Below are 24,183 nucleotides of genomic sequence, written 5' to 3' on the forward strand. Positions count from 1 at the left end.
TGGCAGCAAAACGAAAGTTGAAGAAATAATTAATTAGTCCCTGCCCTAATTTCCTGAGAAGAGCAACCCGCCCCTCATCTCCTTCTCTGTTATCTTTTGTTATCTTTTGCAGAACAATAACAACCAACAGAGAGTTATAATCACAGGTGCTCTATCTTCCTTACACTACTTACTTTTTTATGTTTTTTTCTTTGTTGAGATTTCTTATTGCATACAATTGCTGTAGATTTTGAATGATTCCCTCTTTTTTCCATGCCTTTTAAGCTCGTCTTCGGATTGAAACAAATAATTGAAAAAAGTATTCATTTGACAACCATCCTTTAGATACCACTAGTTTGTTTTGGGTCCATAGTTGATTGCCTGTGGGCACGATGCAACACTGGAAGAGTTGTTACAACTTACAAGTAAATCAAACTCAGTTCATTTAAACATAAAGAAAAAACAAGGAAGATGATTGAAATCCCTTTTAATATTGTAGTGATTATGGAGTTACTATTGGTAATGGTTTCTGGGTTTTTACCTTTTTCTTTGTTTTTTTGTTATAGCATCAATGTATTTTGTCTGAACCCTGTTGTGGAAGAGGTAGCTGTTTGCATATATCTTGGGGATTCACTTCTAGAATAGGAAGTATATCAAAGATGTACTGCTAAAAGCTTTGGGAAGTTCATATTATTCTGTTTCGGTTTGGGAACTGAATAATGTTAACTAGAATCGAATTTCTTTCTATAATTGCACTTTGATGTTAGAAACCGTAACTTTTGAATCTAACCATTGAAACATCACAGTTATGTGGTCTTTTTTGTTTTTCCGAGCATAAAGAAGATAAATTCCTATCAAAAGGTGCTGTTACTTTGCATTTTAAGGCTCTGACTTTACCATTTCTTGGATCTTTTTTGTAGAGAACTTGTTCATGCATTTATTTATTTTAATCAGACAATCTTTGAATCTGTTTTCAGTCTTTTTTTTACCTTTGCAAACATTAGTATTATCAATTCATGCTCTACGTCCTTTCCACAAAATCTTGAGCTGATTTTGTGTTTGTTCATAAGTATTTCCTTTCCGATAATTAAGTTGCGAATTTAAAAAGTCATTTTGAAAACAAATGCACCTTTTAATCTATTGATCTTTTAATCTATTGATGTTAATTAATTATGCTAGTATATATGTTAATGTGATATTTTATGCTAAAATAACCATGTTAACGTGTGTCTTGGTTCTAGATCCGGGTTGACCCGAGTTGACCCACCAAACTCATGACCTGGTCATTTTACTGGGTCAATGGCCGGGCCGGGTTTTATAACTATGCTTTGGGGTATTCTTTGGCTCATGCACAAATGGTGTTGTAGCATTATGTATAGTTGTCGGGTCTGCCTTGGGAATTCAATTGGAAAAGGATTGAGTTATCCAATCAATATAATTAATTATTTTTATTAAAATAATATTATTTTATTTTTTTCAAAAACTATTTTTTTATTAATCAAAAACATAATTTTAACTAAATTAATTGTATCACCAAAACACTCTTTATTAATTTAGGTTTTCTAAACCTAACACTCTTTATTCTCTTCTCTGCCATCCCGCTCTGTCTTTCTCTTGTCGTTGCCATCCTGCTCTTTCCTCTCCGGCGGCTTTCTCTTGTCGTTGCCATCCTGCTCTTTCCTCTCCGGCGGCTTTCTCTTGTCGTTGCCATTCAGGTAAACATCCGCGTTGTCTGTCAATTATACCAATTTCTATCTCAATTCTCACCCCTTTCTCTAATGTTTCCTCGCCTCTCTTTCAGTGTCGAAATAGTTTTCCTGACTCAAATTTTCACAGGTAACGTACAGTCAGTGTATATATATATAAGCAAAATGATTTCCAGATACAAATTATTAGAGGCTAACGCGAAATCCATCTCTAATACATCGAAACGTCAACGTTTAGATATGATCTAGGTTTTTTTTTTATCGATAATATAAAGTCCAGCGACAGTATTTTAACTTTTTCACGTGTAAAAAGAAAACCGATGTGATATATAGAAATGCTCAATTTCGCATTCATAAACATTTGAAATACATTTAGTGGTGGAATATTTTTGCTGCTCTACAAGTATATAAATTACACTACTGGAATATTTTGCATTCATAAATGTTGGGATTTTCTCTTCCGAATTTATAAGCCGAATTGGCACTGAAGTCAATCAACCTACCAAGTCAAAGGTACAGCCTTAATTAGCCTTACATCTAACACCTTCAATAAACCCTGCTGCACCCAATAATATCCTGCAATTAGGGTTTTAGGGTATAAATATAATATAAAAAGCAACGCTTGAAACAGAGCATCCAGCATAAAACCCACAACCAAATTTCTTTCACTCATTAACATATAATCAACAAGGTACTTATTAATGAATCAACTTCCATTCTCATATGATTTTTCCCTGAATTCAAAATTTGTTCTTTTATATTATTTATTTTGTTGTGTGTTGATAAGAAAAGGAAAAACAATTTGAGCTTTGAAGAGGAATAATGATAGCAGCAGTTTCGTGGGTACCCAAAGGGGTTGCAAAGTCTGTACCAGGTGTAGCAGACCCACCTTCAAAAGAGGAAATTGAAGAGCTGATCAAAGCTAGTGATTTAGAGAGAAGGTAAGCTACTATTTTCTCCCTTTTTCTTTCAAAAAATTTTACTTCTTTTTGTGTTTCAATGGCTATTAGTTGTTGAACGTACGGTTTTTTTGCTATACAGTTTGTTGGCTGATTCACTTTTTGTGTATTTTCAATGCTGTTAATAATTGAATGGGAGGACTAGGCTTAATGGAGCATTGTAATGTTGATTATTTGAGTGCTAAAATAGCTGAGTTTTAAATCAGGAGGTGTTGATTTTATAGTAAAGTGTGATTGGGTTTGAGTTTTTGAGACCCATTTGATGAAAAAACAAAATTTAAATCTTTGTTACGAAGGGTGAATGGATATATGGGTTATGTGAACTTGGTGGAGTTTTGGTATCTTATTGGGTTGTATCAGTCTTCAAGTTATGCAAATTGATATTTCGTTGTACATGTTTTTGTGTGATTAAACTATCAATCTCTGGTTCTGGATTTTGTGATTATTGCTTTTATTTTATGAACCCGAGTTTAACATGACTGTTGTGTCAACCATCGTGTTCTAGTTATACTGTCAAATTTCTGGGTTGTTGATTAGTGTGATTGTTTTTTATGTTCTTGGTTTGTCCAGTGGAGAAGATAGTGGCAGCGAGGAAGATGACCAGGAAATGGATGTTGGTGCTGCCAAGCAGACCGGTGAAGTAAGCCAAGCATTAGCTGTAGCAAATGCACTTGGCAGAAGTTCCAAAGTTAACAAGTCAGAGACCAAATTTGATGACATAGCAGATGGTCTGAAGGAACTTGATATGGACAACTACGATGATGAGGAGGATGGTACATATGCATCTACAAAGAATCCATTTTTCTTTTTCCTTTTCTTTTATGTACTTTTTTTTATCTGATACATTTTGTAGAAAATAAGAGGGTCATTGGTCGCCATGCTGGTTTAGTTTGGGAGGTTAGGATGGATTGTTTAAATACCGATCTCTCTTGATAAGAGCATTCTTGAATATTTGAATCATTGAGGGAATTATTAAACCAGTGAATAACAATCACTTGCATAAATACTTTTTCAGCTCTTTTTTTCCCTTTTGATTCACATCATTTTCTGGTCACATGCCTTGAATTTTAATTCACATTGGATGTGCAACTAAAGATGCATCTGGTCACACAGGTATTGAGCTGTTCAGCACAGGACTCGGGGACCTTTACTACCCAAGTAATAGCATGGACCCGTACATCAAGGATGAAGATGTAAGTTTGACTACTTTGTTATGCTGTAGCTGGCTTCTCTTGGTATTTGGTTACTTATTTTTGCACCGACTCTTTTAGGATGATGATTCTGAAGATCTTGAAGACATGGCTATCAAACCAAAGGATGCAGTCATTGTTTGTGCATGCAACAAGGATGAATTTAGTAACCTCGAGGCATGCAATTGTTAGTTGGGAAGCTCTGCAATTCTCTCTCTCTCTCTCTCTCTCTCTCCTGACACGAAGCGCCAATTGTGCATGCAGGTTTGGATATTGGATGAAACAAGTGATGGTGATTCAAACATATACGTTCACCATGAGGTTCCCCTTTCAGCATTTCCCCTTTGCACAGCATGGCTTGATTGTCCACTTAAAGGGGGAGAAAAAGGTATGATAGTTTATACGCTCTGCTCGGAACTTGTTTTTCTTGCAGATTCCAGCTTCTCCAGTATATTCCCATTTTCTAGGCTCACCTCCATTTTTTGAGACATCTGGTTTTAATGTAGCATTGAAATTAAAAAGTGGTGCATGAGGGTTGGTTTTCTCGCAGAAGCTTATGCCTTACTACCTCTTTTGAGATTTGTGTTTTTGCAGGGAATTTTATAGCCGTTGGGTCAATGGAACCTGCCATTGAAATATGGGACCTTGACATTGTATGTGGAACATCACATAAAATTACAAATACATTGACTTTTTTAGGCAGAGATTGTTTTAGAATCTCTTACATTTTCTGCTGTTCTCAGATTGATGAAGTGCAACCAGCTGTGGTATTAGGTGGCATTGAAGAGAAAAAGAAGAAGAAAAAAGGGAAAAAGGTGTATTCTAGAGTTCCTTTAACGTTCTTTGCACCTTTTATTGTTTATGTGTTCAAAAGGCGGCTATGAATGAGGAGAAGGAATGAAGTTAAAACTTTGTTGTTCATTGGCATCCATTTAAGGTCACATCTTTGTGTGATTGAGATCCATGAATTTTCTTCACAATTTTCTGCTCAAGCGGGCATGAATGTTGAAGCAGAGTTCATGGGTTTTTCTTCATGCTTATCTTATCTCAGGGAGATTCAGAAATAAGGTAGCTTCGGAAAAGCATTGACACCTTTATAGTGGTGTCTATAATTGGCAGGTGTTAGATATGCTGCATGTGTGAACCAGCCCTGGCAAAGGAAAAAATATTCCTTTTTTCTTTTTTTCACCTTCTTTTTTTAAAAAAATATACATCAATATGCTGGATGGCCTGCACCTTTCTAGGTCCTCCACTCACATCTTTTATCATTAGAATCCAACCTGAAACATCTTGGAAATGGCCAACTTAATGGTGGTTCCTGTACCTTGCTTTTGCATTTTGTTTCTATGATTGATGACTACAGTATCATGGATAACTGTTATGGGGTTGTTTTGATTTGTGCTGTTCCTTTATGTTACCATTCCACCTTGAGCAGTATCATCATTTCAAAACCCAGGCATAATGTGATATGGCTTGAGACAGTATTTTTTTTTTCTTGTTTTTTCTCACCAGTCCTGCAACTTCTTTTGTCAGGTGTCAATTAAATACAAAGAAGGCAGTCACACTGATTCTGTCCTTGGTCTTGCTTGGAACAAGCATTTCAGGTCTGGGGAATCTCTTACTATCTAGTTCTGTTCTATCTGCTAACATTGATGGATTGCTCCGATAGCTAATAAGTATTGAAATAAATACAGGAACATCCTTGCCAGTGCTAGTGCCGACAAACAAGTCAAAATTTGGGATGTGGATGCTGGAAAATGTGACATTACCATGGAGCATCACACAGACAAGGCAAGAATATAGCCTCACATTATTCTTTCATATAATTTGGACAGTGAACCAAGCCAGATTCATTTGTTACTTGGGTATGCATTCATTGGGATATTACAACTGTTCATGCATCGGTGCTGACCTATCAGTGTCCTCAACCCAAGGACGACCAGGCACATTGTATGCACATGTATGCTGCAAGACATGCTGTTGAACCATTCAAAGATCAACGTGCTAGTGATTGAATAACTTGTCAATATTCCTTTGTCATAAAGCTAAACATTTGTTAAGGAAATTCTAATAATGAAAAAGAAAACAAATGAAAGTTGAGTTCCTTCTTTTTATCCAACTGTCATACAATGTGCCAGTTGCCTGTCTTCATAAAACAATTTAGTCTTCCAAGATTTGTTGGAATTATAAGAGCAGGGTTTTTGGAATATTTTCAGCTCTAAGTCATAGCAGTTGTTTGTGCTAGCATTAGCTTATTGATATGGGTTACATTCTTCTTTTCATACAAATGCTGACAGGTTCAAGCAGTTGCATGGAATCATCATGAGCCACAAGTTCTTCTCAGTGGATCCTTTGATCGTTCAGTAGTCATGGTAATACAGCGCTTGCTTTGTCTGATGTCTATAGATTTGGATTGTCACTATACCTCACAGTGCAAGGCTTTTCTTTCTAAGATCACTGCCATGTGAAAGTTTTCTTTAATTAGTCATGGTAATTAAGAGCTTTCTTAGTCTTGATGTCATTACCCTTATGCTTTGCAGAAGGATGGAAGGTTGCCTTCAGATCCTGGTTTCAAGTGGTCGGTAACAGCTGACGTTGAAAGCTTGGCCTGGGATCCGCATGATAAGCATTTATTTGTGGTGTGTGCTTCATCCTTCTATTTGTGGTTTTCCTATACCTGTTTTTGAGTTCCTTCTATTTCTTCTTGACAAAGAAACAGAGGGGAACATTGTTTCTATGTTTTAAATACATGGTAGGTGTCTATAGTGTTTGATTTGCTAGGCACTGAAATATGCTCTATGCTGAGATATCCTTGTAGGTGAGTCTTGAAGATGGTACAGTTCAAGGTTTTGACATCCGTGCTGCCAAGTCTGGATCAGCTTCTGACCTTAAGCCAAGTTTTACCCTCCATGCACATGACAAAGCTGTTTGCACAATCTCTTATAATCCTTTAGCACCTAATGTACTATCTTCATTTTCATATTTTAATCCTCATTTCTAGTTAGATGTTTAGATTATCAACTTCACTAAACTTTCCTTACCATGTTTGACAGCTTCTTGCTACTGGATCAACAGATAAAATGGTAAAGTCATTACTCTTTTCTTTTTTTTTTGGTCCTCCAAAGCAGAAGTTATCGATGGTTCATATAATTCCATTTTCTGCTGAATATTTCTACAGGTAAAACTCTGGGATCTGTCCAACAACCAACCCTCATGTTTAGTATCCAAGAATCCTAAAGCAGTATGTGACCATAACTTTCCTCAGATCTCACGCTATAAAAAAAGTTTAAACATGTTTTTAGATGTTAGCATGAGTCATGACACTGTTCTGAATATTTTCAGGGAGCTATCTTTTCTGTTTCCTTCTCAGAGGACAACCCTTTTCTGCTCGCTATTGGAGGCTCCAAGGGGACATTGGAAGTGAGTTTAAAAACCCTATCTTATATTTATTGGAGCGCGTATCTATGAGGAAGTTTGTATAATTTATCCTAATTTATGTCACTGAAATCTCACAGCTATGGGATACATTGTCCGAGGCCGAGGTTGCTAGAAGATTTGGAACCACAGCAAGCTGAAATCACCGCTGGCTTGTTAAAGAATTATAAATTTATTTTAATTATAAATTTATACATTGTCGGAGGCTGAGCAATTTATTTTAATTGTAAATTTTTTTTTCTATAGTTAAAGAATTTATTTCTAGTTGTTTTGGAACAATTGGAAGATTTGCTAGAAGAAATATAGGTTTCGCATCTATTGTGAAAAATTCCCCACCATAGCTTTTTATAGGAGTCTGGGCAGAAATTCTTTTATTTTGTTGGAGGGATATCATCATATAATTATCTATTATCTATGACTGTTTATGCCTCTAGCAGAATACAATTTTTAATTATTCATCTTGAATCCTTTTATGAATGGTTTGGAATAAAGAAAGAAATAGATGTTGTTGGACGCTATTATGAATTTAGTTGGTATTATCTTTTAATATTATCATTCTTATAAGAGAAAATAAATAGAAAAATGCTTTAGTTGTGCAAAACATAAAGTTTAATATAACAAAATTAATTAACTATATTTATGGCCAAATCATAATTGAAATTGTTTTAGTTGAAGTTTAAGAGTAATTAAAGCCATCACACTAATAGTTATTGATCATAATAAATTTTTAAAATATGATCTCTTATTTGATGATTAAGCTAATCTTTGAATTCTGTGTGGTCAAAATAAATGTTTATGGGGATTTTTCTAGATTTTGGGGAGACAAGTTTTATGAAATGTAATACAATGAAAGGATAGGTGTTTGATTGAGACTTTTTTAAAATTTCAAAAGACCAATTTAGATATAAATCATGTCAAGTCATTAGTTTTGTTTGTGTAAGGAGGAAAATAGACAGAAAGACGGATTCCAACTTTGGAGAAAGCCATATATAAACTGAAGTTTAGGAGATTAAAAGTGTTTTTTTTAAATGTTTTTATTTTTTTTCTTTATTTCAAGTTAATTTTTTTGGGTATTTTCAAATCGTTTTGATATATTGATATCGAAAATAATTTTTTAAAAATAAAAACCTTATATTAATATATATTCGAGTAAAAAATATTTTTAAAAATATTCGTTATCACACCCCTAAATACTTATTTAGAAACGCAATTGCACCATCGGTGCAACCGTGTTTCCAAACAAACTTGAATAACCTCATAAGTTAAAATTTGTACACTTTTCTTAAACTTTTTGGATTAATAGAAAATAATTGAGAAATGTTTTTAGGTGCAAGATGTTAGATTGCACAAGAACATTGAGAAAAAAAAAAAAAAAAAAAGGATAGTGAATTAGGGTTTGAACTAAAAGTACCAATATTGCTTCTCTAAATAATAAAAGAATGAGGACTATCTTATGGGTTACGGCACAAACCTCTTCCATGAAAGAAACTTTTTAGCTTGAAAAAGAAGAAGCTAATATTATAATATGATACGATATATTGTTTTTCAATCTCTTTTAGTTATGATTACTGTACCAGTGTGGAGCTGTTTGCATTGCTACCATTACAAAGTGTTTTTCAAACTTGAGAAATCCTTGGTGTATTCAACTCTAGAAAAATACTCTAAATTTTATTTTCTATAATAAAAAATCCATATTTCATAAAAAATAAATAATGAACGTTATCGACCTGATTTCAAGTGGTTATAATAAAATTTCATGGTAAATTTTTAATATGATCTGACAATCAGATTAGAAATTATGTTTATTATTATAAGACTAATCTAACAATGGGATTGAAGATATATTCTTGTTATTGCAAAACTGCATTCGACCAAAATCTCCTGCATCAATTTCTTGAGAAGAGGACAAGTAATTGTCTCCCAACGTTTATTTCTTTCCCTTTTCTGTCTTTCTGGTTTGCTTGTAGGCAAATTACCTCTTCGAAATCCATTGGATAGACTTCATAAATAATCGGGTCTGCAATAGTGCTGTTATTTTCCTTTCAAGCATTGGACTGCCCGACTTGCTTATATAACAAGTACTGTTCTTAATTGATAGCTTGGTAAAATCCATAGTTCTCGTCCCAAGGATTTAAAATCAAATCTTGTTTTCTCCCAATAAGGGAGAGGATTAGGAATGCGAAGGCTATAATCTAGTTGTATTAGTGTTTAACCTCTAAATAAGAACCGAAAATATGAATAACTTGATAACCATTACTACTTCTGTAGTTTTTATACATCCATCATCCGAATTTTGAATCATTTACATCTTCTCTTTTTTTTTAAAAAAAAAAATTCCCTGAAACACCGTAGGTAATCCATTAGGTTGTTGAACTGCATCGATGGCATGTGGTCAAGCTATGGGGAAGAAAGAATCAACATATCTTCACAACCAACTACAGAGAGAGACTAGACCCAGCATTGCTTGCATTGACATATCTAGGAATTGAAGACCATGGATTTTTCAAGTGCATTGAAGATCTAATTAAGAGGATATCAGTTACCCCAGCAGAAGTATCACAGCAACTTAAGAAATGTAACAAAACGCAAGGTGCTATTGAAAGTCTCATCGAGTTTCTGAATATGGAGGAAGAATCAGCAGAGGAGGATAATGACACGGAAGATGAAATGATTTTCTTCTTGAATCAAGCAGGACCATTTCCTGCCTGCCATTTTAAATACAGATTGCATTCTAATTTTCCAGTTGAATTCGCTTGAATTCCTAACTCCTAGCTTCCAAAAATGAGATCATATTACCTTGGCATGGACGAAAAGGATAAACCCTGAAGGAAAGTGCATGATGGCGGAAATTCAACTTTAGCAGATGCTATGGTTTCAATTAACTCTTTTATTAGATGCGCCAACATGAAAACTTCATCTGCTTGATTTTTTGTCACCCAATCTTCCAACACCCTGCACAAATCTCAATCTTTAACTACAACTTGAAGAAAAGGAACAGATGTTTTCTAAGTGAATCATTAACAGAAAAGAAAGTGCGACATGACTAGCGCCTTCCTCACTCTTTTAAGGCGATATTTTCACTGCCATGGTATGGACCTCTACCAGACTGGCTACCAAAATTATTAAAATTTTTGTCAAGTCAACTTTTTTTTCTTCTTATTTGTGTGTGCGTGCACTTTGGGGGTGTATAATCCAACACATATTCAAGACTCTAGCAGGAGTCTTATCGAGATTTGGTTGTTTATTTTGAATCACCACCATCAAGAATACACGCATGCATTCTTCGGTTACTAGAAAAGACTGTCAAGCAAACAACCAAAGATATTAATTAGGAGACCAACCTCAGTTCAGATTCTGTATTGCTGCTACAATCTGAAAACAGAACCTTGATAACAGGGTGTAGATCTAACTTCAAAACTGAATCTGTATTGCTCTTTGTGTCCAAACAATCACCACTACAGCACCATGAATTTGGATTTACAAGGACAATCTGAAGCATGGGAGATTTTGTTCTCAAATCCCTGACCACAGTCCTGAATGATAATTCATCTTTTGCACTTTCCACTAGCTGACTTGTGAACATTCTCTCCAGAGTATATTTCCTGTTCATGATGATCAATTTAATTTTTTTTTTGAAGCTCAAGGCTGCTATATCCCATATATAAACCTTTAGATTCACTACATAATTTTTTGTGATTTCTAATTAGCTAGCAATACACAAGTGGTAAAATATTAAGAAAGTACAGCAACCATGTACCTGAAAAGGTCAGCTTGTTCACCAACTGGCAGAGAAGTGGAAATGTAGCATTTAAAAAGTCTAACTCCATCATCTACAGGCATGTCCCCATTTGCACATGGATAAGCACCAATAAGAGATGAGCACTGTGGGCAAACAAATTGCTTCCATTCAATATCGGTAGATAGATTATAGGATCTAGCAGTGAAAGCATCTCCAAGAAAGCCATTGAGGAAAGATCTCTGATTTATCCTGAGTTCCATATCTTTTGTGGTTTTCTGGTCTTCCAAAGAAGGTCCACACACATCATGGATGCCACCTTCATCAGTATAATCTTGAGTATGATGTACTGAATCACAACAACCTGGTCCTGGAGCCACTTTTTCAGAGAGATCTGATGCTGGTAGTGCAGACAATAATATACTACTATTAGTTTTTTCCTCTGCAACTTTAAATTTGACATTCTCGCCATGGTTTTCCAATTTGGAACATGAAGACCCTGATTTTCCATTAACACCATGGATCACTCCGCATTGACTGTCACACCTTGTAGCTCTTCCAGATTCTGTTTCAAAATCTCGCATAGCTTCTTCACTTAAACCTTCATCGCCAGACTCCTGTTCAGGCTTGCACGTTTGGATTCTATATTTTTCAGAAAATTTACATCCAGCAAGATCATCACTGCAAAGTGTAACAGCTGTAGAATTCAACATGCACACACCCATTGGACATGCATATGCATGTGCATACCTATTCACCAACTTCTCACTGGCACCTCCAAATGAACAACAGCAACCTCCAAACCAGTTGTCAGCCATCTCTGGCCAATTAACCGATGGCATTTCCACAAATTGCCTACATATGAATAGAAATTCTGAGGAAAGCTAAGACTAGAAAGAAAATTATTAAAGTGATGCCATAAACGTAAGTGCAAATTAACAACTCAAAGCAGCCTATATAAAAGCTCCCGTTTCTACAGCCTACATATCCCAATTTTCATTTGGTAAACCTATAAATGGTATAGTGAGGTATTGAAAACTTATGGATGAATTCCAATAAATGAACCATACTCGTAAAATATGCATATTCAAGCAAAATCAAAAGGAATTAACTAGAACGAGCAATCAACAATCTTACTTTAAAGGACTTCTAGTCAGTCTATTCGAGCAACTTCTGCAATAAAAATGAACTCCTTCCATTGAGGATAAGCTCTTTAAATCTGAACCAAACAATTAAAACACATCAGAATCAAAAACCAAGTCCAGCACGACTAATGCACAGCTCTAAATCATAACACAGACAATCACATTAAGCCAAAATAAAGAATTATAAGTTAAAACCTTTCACGTGTTCTCTTCAATCAAAATTATAACTTTAACTGAACTTTTAAATCAAACCCAACAGAATACTTAACCCAGACAACTCCAAAAAAAAATTATTGTAAATTACCAGAATCCATAATGAATGGGTTTAACAAATCCAAATCCTCGTTCCTCTCACTTTCATCATCACTCAAATTCAACAAATCAAAGGTAGAAACTAAATGGTGATCAACAGGAAGAAGCAAAACAAGCTTAACTTCAATATGATCATCAGAAGCTTTAGCATTTACTGGAGATTCAGGGTCAATTAAAACCCTAGGAATCGGAACCCTAATTGAAACTTCACTGGTTTCTTCATTCTCCGTGAAGGTAACTAAAAGGTGGGATTTTGAGAGGTTTAATTGAGCTTGCAGGTGGTGAACTGAAGGTTTTGATTGTGAATTGAAGAGAAAGAGCTTTAGATTTGGTGATTGGGATTGGGTTTCCCATGTGAATCTCCATTTTTTAGGGTTTTTGAGAGACATTAGGGTTTTTGAATTTTGTTTATGTTACAGTGAAGGGCATGTGTTTGCTTAAAATTAAACGGGGAGTTTTAAGGGTCAATTTCATGGCACCTAAGATCCCATGCACCGAGTGCTAGCTAAAAAAAGAAAAAGAATATAATAAATCATAGTTATTAAACCCGGACCGGTTCGGCAAATTGACCCGGAAACCGGTTGAACTGGCGGCTGAACCGGTCCGGGTAAGATAAAAAACCAGTGAAAGTCAAAAACCGGTCAAACCCGGTCGACCCAATGGGTTGACCCGTGATCCGGCTGACCAGGTCGAACCCGGGTGAGACCCGGCTTATATATATATTAATTTCATTTAACACTGCACCTAACATCAAAAGGAAAGTTAAAGTCTGTGACCTAATTTCTTTCTTTGAACCAAAAGATGTATTAGCTTCTTCCTTTGAACAGCCAAGAGATCTATTAGCTAAATTGAAGAAATCGGTGTCCAGCTGGTGCTACTTCTCCAGGTGCTTTATCTCTCCTATGTTGATATTTATGTCCAAGCTATCTGTACATGCTTAGTAAAAACCAGAAGCATAAGTGATTGAGTATATGTTCTATTTTCTTCGTCTTTTAGAGAGACGCATTCGAATTTTTTGGGTTGAGCCTTAAAGTTTCGAAGCTGGGGAATTGTAGGGGAGTTGACATTCTTTAATTTTTTTAGGGGGGTTTAAACGATGTCAAATCTTAAAGTTAGTATTAATTTGTCGCTGATATTTGTGTGCCCTCGAGCTCCTGTCGCTGTATAGAGTACCGGAGTACCCTCGCCGCTTTATGGCATCTCATTAGCAGCCGTGAATGATGAATTAGCCCAGACCTATTTAAGAATCATACACAAGGCAAATACAGGTGTGGCAGTCCTCGTTTAGCAGCTTTAGAAAAATACATTAAAAAACAATTTCTAATTTACTCTTAAACACCTTCTAAATTGAGATTTTCTCTTCCGAGACACGCTCGGCTGAAATCCTAACCCTAGCTCCCACGACCGCCGCCTCTCCCTGGACTCTCAAACACCAGAGACACGCCAAGCATCAGTTGAAATCCTAACACTAGCACCCGCGGCCGCCCCCTCTCCTTAGAGTCTTAGACTCTCAAACACATATGCATCCTGTCAACATTCTCTCATTGTCATTTTTTTCAGCCCCTTCTACAACAAGATCATAATTGATTAATGACCTCGCTGAATTTCTTCTGGCAATTTTTTTTTTATTTTATGGTTGCAGACAAGACGTTGGGTCTAAAACGGACTGTACTCCTGTAGATTTGAGAAGAAAGTTCGATTCTATAGCAGTAAGTTTTAATTATGTTTTTTCCTTTTTAATTAAATTAATTAATTAGTCTATCCTCTATTATATTTATTGTATTTTCTTTTCAATGCAGAGGTCAGAGACACAGTTGTTGTTTTGAATGCTCAAAAATCCATATCTAAGGTAACCATTTGTAGTTTTTTATTGGGTTTTTATTTTACTGTATTGCTTGCGTAAATGTTTGTGATTGTTTTAATTGGGTTTTATTCTTGAGCAATGAAAGGAATGTATATATCTTGATCTAGTGCTTGCGGCATTGCAAATTACTTAGTCAGAATTGCAAATTAATTATTTTCTGTTTCTTCAAATTAGATAGATTGACAACAACAATAGGATGAAGTGCAGAATATGTAAAACTGTTTTCCAAACCAAGTAGGCAGAATTGAAAACCCATGTTTGTGCTTTATTTTCGTTGATAATTGAAAACGCATGTTTGAGCACTGAAAGGAATGTATATATCTTGATCTAGTGCTTGCGGCATTGCAAATTAATTAGTCAGAATCGTAAATTAATTATTTTCTGTTTCTTCAAATTAGTCAGATTGACAACAACAATATGAGGAAGTGCAGAATATGTAAAACTGTTTTCCAAACCAAGTATGCAGAATTGAAAACCCATGTTTGTGCTTTATTTTCATTGATAATTGAAAACCCATGTTTGAGCACTGAAAGGAATGTATATATCTTGATCTAGTGCTTGCGACATTGCAAATTAATTATTTTCTGTTTCTTCAAATTAGATAGATTGACAACAACAATAAGATGAAGTGCAGAATATGTAAAACTGTTTTCCAAACCAAGTATGCAGAATTGAAAACCCATGTTTGTGCTTTATTTTCGTTGATAATTGAAAACTCATGTTTGAGCACTGAAAAGAATGTATATATCTTGATCTAGTGCTTGCGGCATTGCAAATTAATTAGTCAGAATCGTAAATTAATTATTTTCTGTTTCTTCAAATTAGTCAGATTGACAACAACAATATGAGGAAGTGCAGAATATGTAAAACTGTTTTCCAAACCAAGTATGCAGAATTGAAAACCCATGTTTGTGCTTTATTTTCATTGATAATTGAAAACCCATGTTTGAGCACTGAAAGGAATGTATATGTCTTGATCTAGTGCTTGCGGCATTGCAAATTAATTAGTCAGAATTGTAAATTAATTATTTTCTGTTTCTTCAAATTAGATAGATTGACAACAACAATAGGATGAAGTGCAGAATATGTAAAACTGTTTTCCAAACCAAGTAGGCAGAATTGAAAACCCATGTTTGTGCTTTATTTTCGTTGATAATTGAAAACTCATGTTTGAGCACTGAAAGGAATGTATATATCTTGATCTAGTGCTTGCGGCATTGCAAATTAATTAGTCAGAATTGTAAATTAATTATTTTCTGTTTCTTCAAATTAGTCAGATTGACAACAACAATATGAGGAAGTGCAGAATATGTAAAACTGTTTTCCAAACCAAGTATGCAGAATTGAAAACCCATGTTTGTGCTTTATTTTCATTGATAATTGAAAACCCATGTTTGAGCACTGAAAGGAATGTATATGTCTTGTTCTAGTGCTTGCGGCATTGCAAATTAATTAGTCAGAATTGTAAATTAATTATTTTCTGTTTCTTCAAATTAGTCAGATTGACAACAACAATATGAGGAAGTGCAGAATATGTAAAACTGTTTTCCAAACCAAGTATGCAGAATTGAAAACCCGTTTGTGCTTTATTTTCATTGATAATTGAAAACCCATGTTTGAGCACTGAAAGGAATGTATATATCTTGATCTAGTGCTTGCGGCATTGCAAATTAATTAGTCAGAATTGTAAATTAATTATTTTCTGTTTCTTCAAATTAGTCAGATTGACAACAAAAATATGAGGAAGTGCAGAATATGTAAAACTGTTTTCCAAACCAAGTATGCAGAATTGAAAATCCATGTTTGTGCTTTATTTTCGTTGATAATTAAGGAAATGAGAGATTCCTTATCTGTATTTTGATCTTCAGTGTACTTGTTGGTGGAAAATCATATTGATTTTATTCATTATATGAAAAATTGTTTCTGCTTCTATTTGGATTTTTGTTTCCCTGTTCAGCTTTCTATTTTCATTCTATTGCTTAGAATTTCTCTTGAAAATTGCCCAAATCTGATGTGGAATACTTTTATTTTTATATCTTCTAATTTAATTTATCAAGTTATAATTTTATATTTTTAATTTCAGGTTTTGATGGCAAGAATTGGAGTGTTTTATGATAATGTTATTTGTTGTTTTTGTTAAGCCATTTGAAGGCAATGCTTTGTAATTTGTATTTTAACTTATTGGTGAGTGTTATTTAAACTTATCTGCTGCAGTAGTCCTGCTCACTCAAACAAAACAAATGAAAAATTATTAGGAAGGCAACAAATGAATATTCAGTTGCAAAAAACAACCCAAAAAAAGAATTGATTTGGTTAAGAATCTTATAAGAAAAGTAGACAATATTATCATTAATTACAAGCCCATCATAAATTTAATTAAAAGCCCATCAGAAAGCCTATTAAAAACCCATTACAAACAGCCCAAAATATATTATAGGTTTTCTCGGTTTTTTTACATTAAAAACCGAACCGAACCGAAAGATGTCGGTTAGACTCGGTTTCGGTTGTTTTTGTTTAAAAAAATAATTCGGTTTGGTTGGTTTTTATAGGTAAAAACCGAACCGAACCGAAAATTATCACCCCTACTTGAAACAGAGCATCCAGCATAAAACGCACAAGCAAATTTCTTTCACTCATTCTTATTAATCAATCAACTTCCATTCTCATATGATTTTCCCCTGAATTCAAAATTTGTTCTTTTATATTATTTATTCTGTTGTGTGTTGATAAGAAAAGGAAAAACAATTTGAGCTTTGAAGAGGAATAATGATAGCAGCAGTTTCGTGGGTACCCAAAGGGGTTGCAAAGTCTGTACCAAGTGTAGCAGACCCACCTTCAAAAGAGGAAATTGAAGAGCTGATCAAAGCTAGTGATTTAGAGAGAAGGTAAGCTACTATTTTCTCCCTTTCTCTTTCAAAAAAGTTTACTTCTTTTTGTGTTTCAATGGCTATTAGTTGTTGAACGTACGGTTTTTTTGCTATACAGTTTGTTGGCTGATTCACTTTTTGTGTATTTTCAATGCTGTTAATAATTGAATGGGAGAACTAGGCTTAATGGAGCATTGTAATGTTGATTATCTGAGTGCTAAAATAGCTGAGTTTTAAATCAGGAGGTTAATTTGGAGGTGTTGATTTTATAGTAAAGTGTGATTAGATTTGAGTTTTTGAGTACCATTTGATGAAAAAACAAAATTTAAATCTTTGTTACGAAGGGTTAATGGATATATGGGTTATGTGAACTTGGTGGAGTTTTGGTATCGTATTGGGTTGTATCAGTCTTCAAGTTATGCAAATTGATATTTGGTTTTACATGTTTTTGTGTGATGAAGCTATCAATCTCTGGTTCTGGATTTTGTGATTATTGCTTTTATTTTATGAACCCGAGTTTAACATGACTGTTGTGTCAACCATCGTGTTCTAGTTATACTGTCAAATTTCTGGGTTGTTTATTAGTGTGATTGTTTTTTATGTTCTTGGTTTGTCCAGTGGAGAAGATAGTGGCAGCGAGGAAGATGACCAGGAAATGGATGTTGATGCTGCCAAGCAGACCGGTGAAGTAAGCCAAGCATTAGCTGTAGCAAATGCACTTGGCAGAAGTTCCAAAGTTAACAAGTCAGAGACCAAATTTGATGACATAGCAGATGGTCTGCAGGAACTTGATATGGACAAATATGATGATGAGGAGGATGGTACATATGCATATAAAGAATCCATTTTTCTTTTTCCTTTTCTTTTATGTACTTTTTTTTATCTGATACATTTTGTAGAAAATAAGAGGGTCATTGACTCATTGGTCACCATGCTGGTTTAGTTTGGGAGGTTAGGATGGATTGTTTAAATACCGATCTCTCTTGATAAGAGCATTCTTGAATATTTGAATCATTGAGGGAATTATTAAACCAGTGAATAACAATCACTTGCATAAATACTTTTTCAGCTCTTTTTTTCCCTTTTGATTCACATCATTTTCTGGTCACATGCCTTGAATTAATTCACATTGGATGTGCAACTAAAGATGCATCTGGTCACGCAGGTATTGAGCTGTTCAGCACAGGACTCGGGGACCTTTACTACCCAAGTAATAGCATGGACCCGTACATCAAGGATGGAGATGTAAGTTTGACTACTTTGTTATGCTGTAGCTGGCTTCTCTTGGTATTTGGTTACTTATTTTTTCACCGACTCTTTTAGGATGATGATTCTGAAGATCTTGAAGACATGGCTATCAAACCAAAGGATGCAGTCATTGTTTGTGCATGCAACAAGGATGAATTTAGTAACCTCGAGGCATGCAATTGTTAGTTGGGAAGCTCTGCAATTCTCTCTCTCTCTCTCCTAACACGAAGCGCCAATTGTGCATGCAGGTTTGGATATTGGATGAAACAAGTGATGGTGATTCAAACATATACGTTCACCATGAGGTTCCCCTTTCAGCATTTCCCCTTTGCACAGCATGGCTTGATTGTCCACTTAAAGGGGGAGAAAAAGGTATGATAGCTTATACGCTCTGCTCAGAACTTGTTTTTCTTGCAGATTCCAGCTTCTCCAGTATATTCCCATTTTCTAGGCTCACTTCCATTTTTTGAGACATCTGGTTTTAATGTAGCATTGAAATTAAAAAGTGGTGCATGAGGGTTGGTTTTCTCGCAGAAGCTTATGCCTTACTACCTCTTTTGAGATTTGTGTTTTTGCAGGGAATTTTATAGCTGTTGGGTCAATGGAACCTGCCATTGAAATATGGGACCTTGACATTGTATGTGGAACATCACATAAAATTACAAATACATTGACTTTTTTAGGCAGAGATTGTTTTAGAATCTCTTACATTTTCTGCTGTTCTCAGATTGATGAAGTGCAACCAGCTGTGGTATTAGGTGGCATTGAAGAGAAAAAGAAGAAAAAAGGGAAAAAGGTGTATTCTAGAGTTCCTTTAACGTTCTTTGCACCTTTTATTGTTTATGTGTTCAAAAGGCGGCTATGAATGAGGAGAAGGAATGAAGTTAAAACTTTGTTGTTCATTGGCATCCATTTAAGGTCACATCTTTGTGTGATTGAGATCCATGAATTTTCTTCACAATTTTCTGCTCAAGCGGGCATGAATGTTGAAGCGGAGTTCATGGGTTTTTCTTCATGCTTATCTTATCTGAGGGAGATTCAGAAATAAGGTAGCTTCGGAAAAGCATTGACACCTTTATAGTGGTGTCTATAATTGGCAGGTGTTAGATATGCATGCTGCATGTGTGAACCAGCCCTGGCAAAGGAAAAATATTCCTTTTTTCTTTTTTCACCTTCTTTTTTTTAAAAAAAATATACATCAATATGCTGGATGGCCTGCACCTTGCTAGGTCCTCCACTCACATCTTTTATCATTAGAATCCAACCTGAAACATCTTGGAAATGGACAACTTAATGGTGGTTCGTGTACCTTGCTTTTGCATTTTGTTTCTATGATTGATGACTACAGTATCATGGATAACTGTTATGGGGTTGTTTTGATTTGCGCTGTTCCTTTATGTTACCATTCCACCTTGAGCAGTATCATCATTTCAAAACCCAGGCATAATGTGATATGGCTTGAGACAGTATTTTTTTTTTCTTGTTTTTTCTCACCAGTCCTGCAACTTCTTTTGTCAGGTGTCAATTAAATACAAAGAAGGCAGTCACACTGATTCTGTCCTTGGTCTTGCTTGGAACAAGCATTTCAGGTCTGGGGAATCTCTTACGATCTAGTTCTGTTCTATCTGCTAACATTGATGGATTGCTCCGATAGCTAATAAGTATTGAAATAAATACAGGAACATCCTTGCCAGTGCTAGTGCCGACAAACAAGTCAAAATTTGGGATGTGGATGCTGGAAAATGTGACATTACCATGGAGCATCATACAGACAAGGCAAGAATATAGCCTCCCATTATTCTTTCATATAATTTGGACAGTGAACCAAGCCAGATTCATTTGTTACTTGGGTATGCATTCATTGGGATATTACAACTGTTCATGCATCGGTGCTGACCTATCAGTGTCCTCAACCCAAGGATGACCAGGCACATTGTATGCACATGTATGCTGCAAGACATGCTGTTGAACCATTCAAAGATCAATGTGCTAGTGATTGAATAACTTGTCAATATTCCTTTGTCATAAAGCTAAACATTTGTTCAAGGAAATTCTAATAATGAAAAAGAAAACAAATGAAAGTTGAGTTCCTTCTTTTTATCCAACTATCATACAATGTGCCAGTTGCCTGTCTTCATAAAACAATTTAGTCTTCCAAGATTTTTTGGAATTATAAGAGCAGGGTTTTTGGAATATTTTCAGCCTAAGTCACAGCAGTTGTTTGTGCTAGCCAATGTAATGAACACCCTTTACTATGTTGTGTCTTATGGTTCTATTTAAATTTACTGGATGCAAAAATTATGGGTACTTGTGTTATTAGCTTATTGATATGGGTTACATTCTTCTTTTCATACAAATGCTGACAGGTTCAAGCAGTTGCATGGAATCATCATGAGCCACAAGTTCTTCTCAGTGGATCCTTTGATCGTTCAGTAGTCATGGTAATACAGCGCTTGCTTAGTCTGATGTCTATAGATTTGGATTGTCACTATACCTCACAGTGCAAGGCTTTTCTTTCTAAGATCACTGCCATGTGAAAGTTTCCTTTCAGTAGTCATGGTAATTAAGAGCTTTCTTAGTCTTGATGTCATTATCCTTATGCTTTGCAGAAGGATGGAAGGTTGCCTTCAGATCCTGGTTTCAAGTGGTCGGTCACAGCTGACGTTGAAAGCTTGGCCTGGGATCCGCATGATAAGCATTTATTTGTGGTGTGTGCTTCATCCTTCTATTTATGGTTTTCCTATAACCTGTTTTTGAATTCCTTCTATTTCTTCTTGACAAAGAAACAGAGGGGAACATTGTTTCTATGTTTTAAATACATGATAGGTGTATATAGTGTTTGATTTGCGAGGCACTGAAATATGCTCTAAAATGCTGAGATATCCTTGTAGGTGAGTCTTGAAGATGGTACAGTTCAAGGTTTTGACATCCGTGCTGCCAAGTCTGGATCATCTTCTGACCTTAAGCCAAGTTTTACCCTCCATGCACATGACAAAGCTGTTTGCACAATCTCTTATAATCCTTTAGCACCTAATGTACTATCTTCATTTTCATATATTAATCCTCAGTTCTAGTTAGATGTTTAGATTATCAACTTCACTAAACTTTCCTTGCCATGTTTGACAGCTTCTTGCTACTGGATCAACAGATAAAATGGTAAAGTCATTACTCTTTTTTTTTTTGGTCCTCCAAAGCAGAAGTTATCGATGGTTCATATAATTCCATTTTCTGCTGAATATTTCTACAGGTAAAACTCTGGGATCTGTCCAACAACCAACCCTCATGTTTAGTATCCAAGAATCCTAAAGCAGTATGTGACCATAACTTTCCTCGGATCTCACGCAATAAAAAAAGTTTAAACATGTTTTTAGATGTTAGCATGAGTCATCACACTGTTCTGAATGTTTTCAGGGAGCTATCTTTTCTGTTTCCTTCTCAGAGGACAACCCTTTTCTGCTCGCTATTGGAGGCTCCAAGGGGACATTGGAAGTGAGTTTAAAAACCCTATCTTATATTTATTGGAGTGCGTATCTATGAGGAAGTTTGTATAATTTATCCTAATTTATGTCACTGAAATCTCGCAGCTATGGGATACATTGTCTGAGGCCGAGGTTGCTAGAAGATTTGGAACCACAGCAAGCTGAAATCACCGCTGGCTTCATTGATCAAGAAGGTAAAAGAGCTATGTTCCTTGTAAAATTTACGAGCTACAGCAAAAGCCACATGGGCCTTGTTATGAGCTAAGATTGATTTGGAAGGTGAAAGACATCGGTCCTCACATGGCAAGCATGTGTATTTAAGTAGACTGTAGAGAGAGCTGGTGTATTTATACGAGAATGAGTGGCATCTGCTTGGGCAGTAGTGGTAGTCTCGTAGCTTTTTCAATTTTGTGAGATGGCAGATGAGGTTTGGTTTCCTGTTTATTTATTTATTTTGCTCTTCTGGAATTATGATATTTAATTGTAATGAAGACCAAGGTTAATTCATGCGTGGGTGAGAATCTTAAGAAATGAAAGCAAAACAAAAGCTAGATTCGACAGAATACCATAGCTTTTAAAAGATGGCAAACATTTTTATAAGACGTATCTAAACTCACTCCTAAACAGTAGCATCTTCCCGCACTGTTACCGAAGAACTTAAAATACTGCAACTGCTTAGACCCTCGTGTCTAGAGAGGAAGATTCTTGCCCATTTCGTGTTCTTCTCGTAATTCGAGTGTGAATGAATTGACCATAAGATGTCAACATTGCTTTTCCTTGTGTTTAATTGTCTTTTTCCGAGGTGTCTTTTCTCCCTTGTTCTTTTCCTAGCATGTTCTATGAGGTTTCTCCGAACATAGCACAACAGATGGTTCCCTTTAAAATATATTATCAGTCTCTTCCAAACCCAGTCTCTCTACTAGATAAAGTCACAGTAGAAAACAAGAAGCCAAGAAGAAGCACCTATCTTATGACACGTATTCAAACCAAGAGATTCTCGCTCTCCATTAATTATCCAGGACAATTCCACTCAATAATTGTTATTCTTTATTTGGTTATAAGTTCCCTTGCTCTTTTCTTTTCATCCAAGTGATCGGTCTTCTATCGTTCTTTGCTTGCTCTTCACAATCGAAAATGGCGTCTCTCTTGAAGGAATTGCCCTCCATGACTACAATTCTCTCTGTGTACGCATCCCTATCCGGTTTATCCATGCTTATCCGCACCATCTTGAATGAAATGATTCCAAGGGGTATGCGTGACTACATAGCTACTAAGTTCTCAGATTTCTTTGCCGCCTACTTCTCCTCAGAGTTCACCTTCATCATTGAAGACCGATGGCAAGCTGTGGAGAATGAAACCTTTCGAGCTGTTGAGGTCTATCTTCCAACCAAAATCGGCCCTTCCACCAAAAGCCTTCTTTTAGGCACCAGTGACACGAACAACATCACTGCCCCACCTAAACCAGGGATTCCTATTGATGCTAAAGTAATTGATGTTTTTCAAGGTATGCATTTTGAATGGAAACTCTGTGAGAAAGAAGCGAAAAAGTACTCCTATCGCCAGAAAAGATACTTCCAGTTGAATTGCAAAAAGAACTACAGAGAACATGTGATGCAAAGCTACCTGCCACACATTAGCAAGACTGCAGCTTCAATCTTGAACAAGAGGGAGACTCTCAACATCTATACTTATGATAACGAAGATTCTATGTGGGAATCTACAGTGTTTAAGCATCCAGCTACTTTTGAGACTCTAGCAATGGACCCTGACCTGAAGAAGTTCATAACTGAAGATCTTGACTTGTTTGTGCAAAGAAAGGAATACTTTCGGAGTGTTGGTAGAGCTTGGAAAAGAGGGTACCTTCTTCATGGTCCACCAGGGACTGGAAAATCCACCCTCGTTGCTGCCATTGCAAACTATCTAAGATTCAACATCTATGATCTCCAGCTCCAAGCTGTAAGAAATGACTCTCAACTCAGGACGATACTCACCTCCACAACCAATCGTTCAATTCTTCTTATTGAGGACATTGATTGCAGTACAAAATATTCACGTTCCCGCAATCAAACTAGGAATCCAAAGGAAGATGGTGAGGAAGATGATGGCGATGATGATGATCAACTTGATAAGAAGATTTCTTTTGATCCTGGGGTAAGTGAGTTTTGAAAGAATTGATCTCCCAAGTTTATCTTATTAGGAATTAACTTAATTATAACCCTTTACTAATTAGACTTCACAAATAACTTTATGCCAAAAATGATTA

General features: G+C 35.6%; 4 protein-coding genes across 12 annotated transcripts in view; 3 read left to right on the top strand and 1 right to left on the bottom strand.

Moving 5' to 3' along the window:
• On the top strand, window positions 1-7,698 carry LOC127905550 (uncharacterized). Of its 3 annotated transcripts, XM_052454476.1 has the most exons (18): window positions 32-146; window positions 1,781-1,815; window positions 2,478-2,626; window positions 3,215-3,417; window positions 3,758-3,837; window positions 3,916-4,011; window positions 4,099-4,222; window positions 4,429-4,487; window positions 4,578-4,649; window positions 5,368-5,438; window positions 5,529-5,625; window positions 6,132-6,206; window positions 6,375-6,473; window positions 6,653-6,796; window positions 6,888-6,917; window positions 7,013-7,075; window positions 7,177-7,254; window positions 7,350-7,698. In XM_052454476.1, the coding sequence occupies exons 3-18, from the start codon at window positions 2,508-2,510 to the stop codon at window positions 7,407-7,409; spliced, it is 1,470 nt and encodes a 489-aa protein (XP_052310436.1). In that variant the 5' UTR covers window positions 32-146; window positions 1,781-1,815; window positions 2,478-2,507; the 3' UTR covers window positions 7,410-7,698. The 3 variants fall into 3 exon arrangements, with proteins under 3 accessions (XP_052310435.1, XP_052310437.1, XP_052310436.1); XM_052454475.1 differs by lacking the exon at window positions 1,781-1,815 and having other exon boundaries at window positions 1-146; XM_052454477.1 differs by lacking the exon at window positions 1,781-1,815 and having other exon boundaries at window positions 6-146; window positions 2,473-2,626.
• LOC18109816 (uncharacterized) lies at window positions 9-22,427 on the top strand. Of its 4 annotated transcripts, XM_052454480.1 has the most exons (20): window positions 13,204-13,348; window positions 14,105-14,171; window positions 14,262-14,311; window positions 16,410-16,510; window positions 17,063-17,211; window positions 17,812-18,014; window positions 18,359-18,438; window positions 18,517-18,612; window positions 18,690-18,813; window positions 19,020-19,078; window positions 19,169-19,237; window positions 19,960-20,030; window positions 20,121-20,217; window positions 20,808-20,882; window positions 21,051-21,149; window positions 21,333-21,476; window positions 21,568-21,597; window positions 21,689-21,751; window positions 21,853-21,930; window positions 22,026-22,427. In XM_052454480.1, exons 5-20 carry the CDS (start codon window positions 17,093-17,095, stop codon window positions 22,083-22,085), a joined length of 1,467 nt encoding a protein of 488 aa, XP_052310440.1. In that variant the 5' UTR covers window positions 13,204-13,348; window positions 14,105-14,171; window positions 14,262-14,311; window positions 16,410-16,510; window positions 17,063-17,092; the 3' UTR covers window positions 22,086-22,427. The 4 variants fall into 4 exon arrangements, with proteins under 4 accessions (XP_052310441.1, XP_052310440.1, XP_052310439.1 ...); XM_052454479.1 differs by lacking the exon at window positions 16,410-16,510 and having other exon boundaries at window positions 17,058-17,211; XM_052454478.1 differs by lacking the exon at window positions 16,410-16,510.
• The window catches only part of LOC7480145 (uncharacterized), a 21,120-nt gene continuing 6,439 nt past the window's right edge, over window positions 9,503-24,183 (bottom strand). Inside the window, exons 1-6 of one of the 4 annotated variants that reach the window (XM_024605387.2) lie at window positions 12,455-12,921; window positions 12,143-12,224; window positions 11,756-11,860; window positions 11,027-11,647; window positions 10,611-10,871; window positions 9,503-10,221 (exon numbers count right to left, since the gene is read on the bottom strand). In XM_024605387.2, coding sequence (XP_024461155.2) covers window positions 10,062-10,221; window positions 10,611-10,871; window positions 11,027-11,647; window positions 11,756-11,860; window positions 12,143-12,224; window positions 12,455-12,851 — 1,626 coding nt within the window. In that variant the 5' untranslated portion in view covers window positions 12,852-12,921 and the 3' untranslated portion in view covers window positions 9,503-10,061. Of the gene's footprint in view, window positions 10,222-10,610; window positions 10,872-11,026; window positions 11,861-12,142; window positions 12,225-12,454; window positions 12,922-24,183 lie in introns of those variants that run through there. The other 3 variants (XM_052454474.1, XM_052454470.1, XM_052454471.1) reach the window with 3 other exon arrangements.
• LOC18109812 (AAA-ATPase At1g43910) overlaps window positions 22,824-24,183 on the top strand; it is a 2,209-nt gene continuing 849 nt past the window's right edge. The window contains exon 1 of the mRNA XM_024605389.2: window positions 22,824-24,071. Within this exon, the coding sequence (XP_024461157.2) occupies window positions 23,055-24,071 (1,017 nt within the window). The 5' untranslated portion in view covers window positions 22,824-23,054. The remainder of the gene's footprint in view (window positions 24,072-24,183) is intronic.

This window comes from Populus trichocarpa, chromosome 7, assembly GCF_000002775.5.
Source record: "Populus trichocarpa isolate Nisqually-1 chromosome 7, P.trichocarpa_v4.1, whole genome shotgun sequence".
In the NCBI taxonomy this organism is placed as follows: Eukaryota; Viridiplantae; Streptophyta; class Magnoliopsida; order Malpighiales; family Salicaceae; genus Populus; species Populus trichocarpa.